General features: G+C 23.9%; 1 protein-coding gene across 1 annotated transcript; it reads right to left on the bottom strand.

Annotated features, from left to right (window-relative positions):
- Positions 1-5,791: 5,791 nt before the first annotated feature.
- LOC128955832 (G-protein coupled receptor 83-like) lies at positions 5,792-10,015 on the bottom strand. The gene is made up of 2 exons (XM_054301510.1): positions 9,294-10,015; positions 5,792-6,023 (listed from the first exon to the last, which is right to left on the bottom strand). Exons 1-2 carry the CDS (start codon positions 10,013-10,015, stop codon positions 5,792-5,794), a joined length of 954 nt encoding a protein of 317 aa, XP_054157485.1.
- Between the last annotated feature and the right edge of the window lie 368 nt (positions 10,016-10,383).

Raw genomic sequence — 10,383 nt, 5'->3', positions numbered from 1 at the left:
TGCCGGTATCAATAAATGCACGTGCGATATGAGTGTTCAGTTTAACCGTAATGTCAATGAAGTCCGGTATCGGCCGCATGTTTAGTTTAAAGTTTCGTTTGATTGGAAGTGCACGGCTTGTGAAGCCTGAGCGGTTGGCACAGTCACTTGGACCTGAGCGTTGCGATTATTTGCGTTACGATTGTGACGATTGGATCCGTACGATTTATTTGTTTTATTGGGCATAGTATGGGTGTTACCACGGTTGGGATTGTTTGGACATTCTCGGTGCCAGTGATAGGCTTCATTTCCAAGCCTATAGCAATATTGACATTTCGGTGCGTTATTGTCAGTAGCGGTCATAGTGCGAGGAAATGTTTTGTGTTTCGGTTTAGTAAACGGTCTGTATTGTGATTTCATATTTGACTCAAGTTGTTGAGCTACTTCAAGCCAACGGTTAGTAGTATTGCAGATAACCGTTGCAAAATATGGTTTCCAGTGAGTAGGCAACCCATCGGTTAGTTGTTGTACAGTATCAGGTACTGTAAGTCTGCATTGCCGTAGATATCTCATCTTATCGCGATAGTAGTCGATTACTTTTTCTTCACGTCTGAGATACCGTCTCTGAGCGTCAATGAGCGGTGTTGACGTGTCAGACCCAAAGCGTTGAGTCATCATTACGTTGACTACACGGCGATCAGTAATGTTTGTGCCGACGATTTCATCTCCATACCATTCAAGTGCTGGTCCTTTGAGAAAATATTTAAGGGAGCGAATGCGATCAATATCAGACATGCCATCGGTATGTTCTTCGTATAGTTTAAGCCAAGTCTGAACTCTTACTGACTTATCTATACCATCAAATCTTTCAAGTTTGAACAGATTTGGTCGGTTCGTTGGCGGTAGCGATGAAAGCATTTGATTGGGAAATGTAGTTAATGGATCAGCATTTGTAGACATTACTGGTACTTGAATGTATTGAGTAGTTTGTGTACCAGTAGATGTGGGTATTACAACAGGTATTAGTCGGTGTGATGTAGCAGTTGTAGTCACTACTTGCGCGCTAGTAGTAGTAACGGTTGTGTCAGCGGTAGTTGACGGAGTAGCCATTGTCGGTYAGTAGTCGTAGTGTGTTACGTATAAATATATTGTTTTTCGGTTAGTATTCAGACTATATTTAGTACTTAACAATGCATGTTATACACCGATTCCAGCCACTGAGTGATCAGATCTAAGAGTACGGCTTACTTTGCAATGTATATAAGGAGTGGATAGCTCTATGGCACACGTCCCGTAGACTTTGCGTTTCTACCGTACACTTATTCTGGAGAACGGGGGCAAGCCCTTTACGTATATGCACTGATAGTTATGTACTGTGACAATACAGTCAGACACGTTCCGTTACAATTTTATACAAATATAAATTTTATAAAAATGTTTGAAAATTTTCTAAGTCTTTTGCCGTGAAAATGACTTAGTTTTTAATCGGTTAGTGTATGCAGCGATAACCGTATAGAAAATGTCGGTTAATAAAAAATACAAGTTTTTATATTTTTAAAGTATTTAGACGCGAAATATATATAAGCGGTAGCGGCACTATGCGAAAACCGTATGCATGTTTTCGGTATGAAAATTTTCTAAGTTATTTAATTTTATAAGTATTTTAACGGTAATAATATTTCCAGGCGATGACGGCACCAATTGAAAGCCGTATGAGAAATATCGTCGATGAAAAAGTTAAAGTATATTTTACATACAGTACGGTGTGTTGAGATGTTAGACGGTAGCGGGCGATTAATGTTGCCGTTGCAGATCCTGCCGACTGCGCCAAATGTGACGGGTCTTGAGATGATCGATCCGTTTAGAAGCCAATATGTAGAGTTGACTCCGAGTGATGAGTGATGTTAGGCCGTCTAACGATACGATGAGTKTCCGATGAAATAATTACACACACATATGTATATGAATAAATACTTTATTATTATTATATGGGAAATACAGAGTACCGATTACTGTTGGTCCGACACGGTCAACAGTACATAGGATAGACTGTCTAGTGTTACAGTATATTGTGTACTATTGATACCTCTGTGAGTACATTACATAGTACTAATGTACTATGTGTTACTCGTGAGGGGCAGTACTACATACTGTATCGGCATACTGAGCCATAGGGGAGCTAGAGGGGTGGAGTGACTTCAGCCGGTAGCAGACTCACTACCTAATTAGGTTCTTAATTCCTAACTGAAGTCCAGAACTCATCTGAAGATACCACTGATGGTATGCTACTTATATACAAGCGGCGGAGTCCACTAATTAGATAGGTGTTCGGGTATAATTGTTCTGAGGGGCTGCTTCAGAGGGGGGTCGGAATCAATTGCAGTGTCAGTAAAATATATACTGTTTTATACGGTAATTTTCGAAAGGTAATTAACTTTTCCCCTATTTTCTATGTTATGAGCCAATCAGAAAGTAATAGTATGTGAATTGGAAAGTGATTTATTACTCTATAAACTTTAGACCAATCAGAGAAAAGTAAAACTAAAACTTAGCAAAAAGTTAAGAAAACATTAATAACTTCTTAATTAGTTGAGCTATTGAGCTAAGATTCAAAAGTATTAAAGAGGACATTTTAAAAGACTAAAAATAATAATTTGTTTCATATTTACTAATTTATTTATTTTAAATAAATTAGTTTAAAATTCTAAACTCAAGGGAGACGCGAACTCGGGTATTACGCTTCACTATGTGAAACGCTAACCACTAAGCCAGTGAGGTAATGTTAATCAATAGTTGAATAAATAGTGTTTTCTATTTACTAAGTGATGCTCTGGATGAGTTGCTATGGGTAACGGGAAGACTAGTGCTTTGCTATATAATACTATATAGCAATGCTATATAGACAGTCAGTCCTTTACATTAAATATTGATTATATACAAATACATTGAATATAATATTAAATGAATAAATATAAGTTAAATATAAATAATTATTAATTATAATATAAATAATTATTGTTTTTTGGGGGCGTTTTTCTGAATTAATTGTTTAATTAGTTTGTTTAACTTCATCAAACAATATTACATTAATYTRTTATTTAAGTTCAAGAAATTAATATCACATTTAATAAGATAAAAACACATGATTTTTYCAATTATTACAAAAAATTATAGACTAATATTTCAAAATTGAAATTAGTTTGTTTGTTATGCAATAATWATGTCAAAGTTTGATATTTAATTGCTTTAGTGTRTAATAAATWTGTTGTCTTTTTTGATATAGTTTTGGAAATATTTCTAATTAWATGATGAAACCCTATATCTTAWMTAAATAACTCAATAACATAATTATTTTTTGAAAATATAAATCAAAAATAAATTTAAATATARAGAAATATTTTWGTCTATTAMACATAAAAGTTAATATTATTAACAWTTAATACAAATGTAAAGTTTTTGTATTAAAAATTAAAATAAAMAACAATAAAATACWAGTCTTAATAAARTATAATATTTTTTGCTGCTTTTGAATATTCATTTATTGTAATTATAATTAGTTTATTAACATTCTTGAAATTTCTAAAAATTWAATTTTACAYCTAATAAATRCAAATTATCGTTAYTTTTGACGCAATTATAAAGTTTTATATAGYTTGGTATTTATTATTTTGAATAAAATTAGTGATTTAATTTTATTGTTTTATTTATATTTAGTTTTGCTATTTAATGAAAACTTATATAATTTATTCAAATTTAAATTAAAATAATTAACAACAACTATAAGATTATAAATCTACACATATATCATAACATAAATTCTATATATAACATACATACATTAAAAACATCAATAATTTTTACTGTACTAACATAATTAATAGTAATAATAATATACATGAAATATTATAATTAATTTTATTATAAAAAATCATAGTTGCTCATTATATATTAAAATTAAAATATTAATCAGAGTTGATCTAAAAAAATATTTAATAATTCCTGTAATTTATTCAACTAAAAATAAAAGTTAAAAAAATAATTCTTTAATGAAAATTCTATTTTTAGTTTATATTTTTTTTATATAGAATGTTWTATTTAAAAAATTTAAAGATATATAATATTAATTCWAATAAATTATATTTTAATWTTATATTGTATAATATACAGTATTGTTCAAAAAATATATTTAAAATAATCTATTTTTAWATAATTTTTTAGAACTTTTYTTAGACAAATTTATTGTAAAATTATTATTTATTTATTTCYAACTAGAAATAAAGAATAAGTAAATTTTATGCATAAAACATCAATTAATTTTTAGACACAATAGTAACTTATTTAATTTGAAAAATAATTTTAATAATTTAATAATTGTTAATTTAGTATTAGGTTTTATCAAGAAAAGATATTAATAAGATTGTAATATTTTGAGATTATTTTAATTTTATATTCTTAATAAAAGTTATTTAAATATCATTTTAATTAATATTATTAATAATTTTTGTAAAATAAAWTGTTATTCAATAATTTTGATATTTATACMAATTATTAGTATTTGTTAGCTTTAGATATCAATTTCATTTTCTGACAAAAACTCTAGATATAATTTTAATAATTTCTTATTATATGCAGTTATTATACAATTAAATAAATTTTAATGTTTTTATTCAACAAAAAAAATGTTGAAAATAAATAATAATTTAGATTTTTATATGGAATAAATTGTTACAATAAATAAATAATAAAAATTTGCTTTGAGTTTCATTATGAAAAAATCAAATATTTTATTTSATTCAATCAAACAAAAAGTATATTATTTACATAATTTTTTAATATCTTTCATATAAATYATTAATATTTATGAAAAAAAACATAAATTAAACATTTTATATAATAATACATATAATAACATTACAAGARAAGTTATWGATTCAAATTTATACRAAAACATTATTTGTTATATTAATAATTGTAATAAAAAATAGCAAATAAAATTTAAAATACCAAGGTAAACAACTTAACAATACATTATAATGTTATATAAATAAATTTATATATTATATATATCTATAACTTTTCTTAATGCTAAATTTGAATTACATTATAAAGATTTATTAATGAGTTACAGAATATATATAAAATTATTCTGTTATATATATATAAAGTTTTAAACATTTAGTTTATTTAAAATTATTTTTAAAAATGTTTTATTTGTTTAATATAATTTTATGATTAATAAAAAATAATATTACAGATTTTAGTACAGTAAAGAAAATTTATTTTATTTTTAATTTTTATTTTACAGTATTATATAACAAATCCTTTTTATGTTTATTTATTTTTCACGTCAATAATAACCAAAGGAAAATATTAGTTTTAAAAAATATGTTATTTGTTAAATATTAATACTTAGATATAGGGTCAAAAAAAGTAGATTATAAACAAATAAAAAGTATATTGAACTATTAATATTTTAAATTAAAATATAACAATTAAAAAATTTTAAAAAATTACTTTAAGTATACATGACATTTATTTATAGTTAAWATTTATATATAAAGTTTATATMTTTATATWTTTTGTWAATTTTAGTTTTACAGGTTTGTCTAGATAAACACTAARTATATAACATTWAAAAAATCTGTCTATTGATATAAATATATTRAAATTTAATTGAGTTTCAAGTATGTCATGAAWTTTTTTAAACAGTTTCATTTTGTATCATCATTTTTATTGTTAAATTTAATAATTCTCAACGACTTTCAATTATTTAAGTAAAAAWTWTTTTTTTTATCAATCATTTTWTTTYTGTTCAAATTGTTGTCGGTGTAGACATTGTATTCAATTCAATAGACTGTCCGTTAACTGGTTCCGGGCTTATCCTATAYGTTAGTGTAGTGTTATTGTAGTCGAGTGTTGTCTGGTGTTGGCTRTTATTATTATCAATTGGATTATTCAGAGATAAGTTGTCTGAACAGTAAAATAATTGCTTTACTTGTGTCTTGAAGTCGTGATTCAGCCAACAATAGATGAATGGRTTATAACTGACATATTTTTATCGACAAAAATAAAAKGTTTAAAAAATTTGATATAATTAGTTGAATTATATGAATTAAAATYAAGTTWATAATAATAATAATATGTAYWAAAAAATWAATTTTGAAATATATTAAACACAAATTAAGTTAATTTTTTATAGTATTAATAATAATAATATTTAAAATGTTATTTTTAATCCTTATTTTTGTAAAAAGTAATATATTATTAAATATTTTTGAACAAAATAATAATAGAATTAATAAATACAGTCTTTTAGYTTATTAAATATAAGMTAAAAAWCTGTATTTATTAAAATTATTATAGAAAATAAATTMAACWAAATGTATTATTAGTAAAAAAAAAATTTATTATTATAAAAAAATTAGATTTAWAATATWTAYATAWATATATATATATGTATACAGAGCTTAAATTTTTTTAAAAGACTTATTTTAATATACTATTTATAATATATTACCCATTAATCTCTATATAAATTCTATAAGCATACAATTTTTTAKKATTATTTACATATTACATGTAATAKCAATATTTTAGTAAATTTCYCTCTCTCTCTCTCTCTCTCTCTCTCTCTTTCACTCATACTTTACATACATAATAGATTTAWATAAGTTTATAATGTATTTCATTGAAATATTTAACTAATAACAATTGAATTTATTTATATAATCTAAACTTGATAAATTTWTTATAGAATCTTTTATTAAATTAAGTCAATAATAAAACACATTTRTGGTTKTATTTTAATGTGTAAATACTTTACWCTAAAGTAGATAAATAAATAATTTTGTATTTATAGTTTGATTTTGAAATATTATTGATTTTATTTAAGCAGTTTTWAGYGAAGTTATTTTWAATATTATAATTAGKATKGAAAAATAATACATSATATTTAACATAATTTACAKTWTATGCATGTATTGTAAATAATTTAACACCATTTTKTCATTTATTTAAATGGAAATTATTTAAATAAATATTATATTTATTTACAAACTATCTTTTATATTTTATACTATATATATATATATATGMTAGATAWAATATATTTAAAAAACTAATAWAATTAATTTRTTGATTTATATTTATGATTAGTGWGAGAYAATTATTGATTATTGATAAATTAATTAAAACTTTTAAAATTACTTAMAAATTACAAAATATTATTTATTTATACAAAAAATAATCTATAAAATWAAGTAATTTATTATTTATTTGTTTWATAATATATATTAAATATGTAAAGTATAAAGACTTTATGTTTAAAAATAACTTTTAAATATYAATATTTCACTAAAATTTAACAATAATTTAATTTAACATTTTTGCCATTTATAGAAAGTATTCATTTTCTAAATGTTTTTTACTTTTCAAATAACTGCCGACTATTTTATGGATCAAGTATTGCCTAAAATCCYTATATAAGGGTCAGCAYTGACCTTAMATTTTATGCTGTGCTTCACGACTGCAACATATAAACTAAAATTGTAATACAATTTYATATTAAAATAAAAATKATTTAATAAAAAATACAATTAGTTTTTTAATCTATTGGTGCKTCAAATAAGTAAATGCCGTAAAACTMAASTTATGTTTTACAAATAATATTATTCTAGTCACCTAAAACTAAAAAGTTATTTATTRAATGATAATTTATATGAAATATAGATTTTTAAGTTTTTATCTATTAGTCTTATATTATAAATTGTTRAATTGTTTTAAAAAATATATTGAWYGCAAATATAGTATAATTTTATTTTTTTCTATAAACTATATTATAATATTATTTAGAGTTTGAGATAAATTCCTACTTTTATTATCTATATTTTTCCTGCTTTTTCGGAATTCCCARAAAATCTATTTGAATGTGAAAACAACTATTTAARCCAAACTTACACATCACTAATCATCAAATTGTWTATTTATTACTATTGTYAAATARTATCAATAAATTTATTTTTAAATATTTTATGTTAAATATTAGTAATTATTGTATTTTTTAGTTGTAATGTTATGAAACATATTTTCCATTTTAACATKCTAAAAAGAAATAAATATTTWWAAAWTTTTAAAAATTTTCTGTGAAAATTGTAGAAAATTTATAAYTGGAATTTAAAAGATTATTATAAGTTATATTAATAATAGCAATTAYATGTGCTTTTAGAAAATACAATTAATTAGATATATGTTATAAATATTTTATATTTTCTACTTATTTTTTTAAATACAACTAATTAAATAAATATTTAATATTATTTAGATTGKATAACTAAATCTAACTTAATTCAAGTTTTCAATTAWWTAAKATTAAAYAAATAATTATTATATACTTGTATTAARTTTTAATTAATATATKTTYTCCAAACTAAAATCTAATAATTRATTARTAGATAATAATTGAATATTTGAAATCATTGGAAAAGTATTATATAACAAATATKTTTGTAATAACTATTGTTGATKYTGTCATTTGAGAYAAATTAAATTATTGATTTTTCATTGAATWGATATAAATTATACAGTTGAGAAAATWTTAGACATTTACGGTAATATATATATATATATATATATATATGTTATAATTTAAAATATTTATAATTTTATCGCTATTTAATTGACATATYACTGTATAAACCAATAGTGTCTATTTAAACAATATTTTAATRATTAGCTACTTTAGGCAYAAWTACAATAGTTATTCAAATAAAATACAAACACACAATCTSTATACAAACTTTTSTAYATAAAKTTATTTTTCAATATTTTGTTATTTTTTATACAGTAAAAAATTATACAGGTAATGAAAATAAACTATCTAATACTAAACAGATAAAATGTTTTATATTAGTATTCAATATATAGTGATTCTCAGTAAAATCAAATAAATAACTAAATAGGWTATATATAAYTGTATATATTATATTAATTTCTAAGTAATTTGCTTCAATAACCACAATTAATTTATCTAATGTAGAGACAGTATAAATATAGTACTGTATCTATTAATAAATTTAATTTATCMAWTTTATCATCATAAATTTAAGAAATATAGTTATATAATTATACTAAATTGTGCGTAAATAAAATGAACATGTTTTTTATATTAGTAAATGTCATTATAATTATTTACTCATTCAATCATCTCTCTCTCTCTCTCTCTCTCTCTCTCTCTCTCTCTCTCTCTCTCTCTCTTTCAYTTCAATCAAAAACAGATWAAAACATTGAATCTAAACATAATTGAAATATATAATTACCAAACACTAGACATTGCCAACCAGTGGTTAATGAAAAACCATTTAACATTATAAGCAATGAGCTGGTAGTCTGTGAGTAGTAGAAATAAATTAAGTGGTAACCAACACATAGCAAAYACAGTGACCACTAAAACGAGCATGCTGATTCGACGTTTRTTYTGACCAATCAATARCACCCGACGGCGTTCGGTAACTGTGCCGACAATTTCGCGGCGCCACAAAAATATGCCAATCTTTATATAGCAGACACAAGTTAAGAGGATAGGTATGCAATATTGTGTTAGAAATGATATAAGTGTTAGTCTCTGGCGAAACAATTGTTTTGGCTCCGGGTATGCCAACTGACAGCGTTGCATGTTTTCCATACCCGCCAGTCCAACCAACCGGTTATACAGACCGTGCGGTACTGAAAATACGATWGCCATCRACCARATTAGTACCAATAGAAAGTTAGCATTTAATAGTTTGCCAAATCTTCCGCCGGCACCGGTAGCTCGGGTACCGTTAATAACACTACGGTAGCGTACAATAGCAATAAACATCATYGTTAATGATGAACAGTGGACAGAAACCGATTGTATGAACGGTACAAACATACACATTGCYGACCCGAATGGCCAACTGTCCAAAACAAATCTTGTTATATTAAACGGTATGTTAAGTACAGTCATCAATATGTCACTAATGGCTAAATTGACAATCAGTTTGTTGGTTGTTGTCATGGGTTGTACAGTATTTTTAGTGTCGACCAACACTTTACACACTAACAAATTGCCGATCAATGATATGATAATAATCAATGAATAACTGGCTATTAATAAAGCATTTCTACGCTCTATTGACTCCCTGGACACCGGGACAGTAGTATTGAGATATTGTTTAATTATGAATAAACGCCACAATTCGCTATTGTTATCAAAACTTTGGTAATCATCTAATAAATAGTCATCAGTTATATAGTTGGCATTCATAGTCATAATAGTTTTCAATTTATTAATATAAATAAAAAAACAWTTTAAACATTAAATTATATAAAATATTATTATTATTATTATACTATAGAAATAAAATTCAAATTATTCACTAAAAA

Source organism: Oppia nitens, unplaced genomic scaffold, assembly GCF_028296485.1.
Source record: "Oppia nitens isolate AA-2021 unplaced genomic scaffold, nextdenovo-longstitch-racon4-pilon3 scaffold2_pilon_pilon_pilon, whole genome shotgun sequence".
In the NCBI taxonomy this organism is placed as follows: domain Eukaryota; kingdom Metazoa; phylum Arthropoda; class Arachnida; order Sarcoptiformes; family Oppiidae; genus Oppia; species Oppia nitens.
The sequence above is the reverse complement of the archived record's forward strand: the minus strand, read 5'-3'. Positions and strand labels throughout refer to the sequence as shown.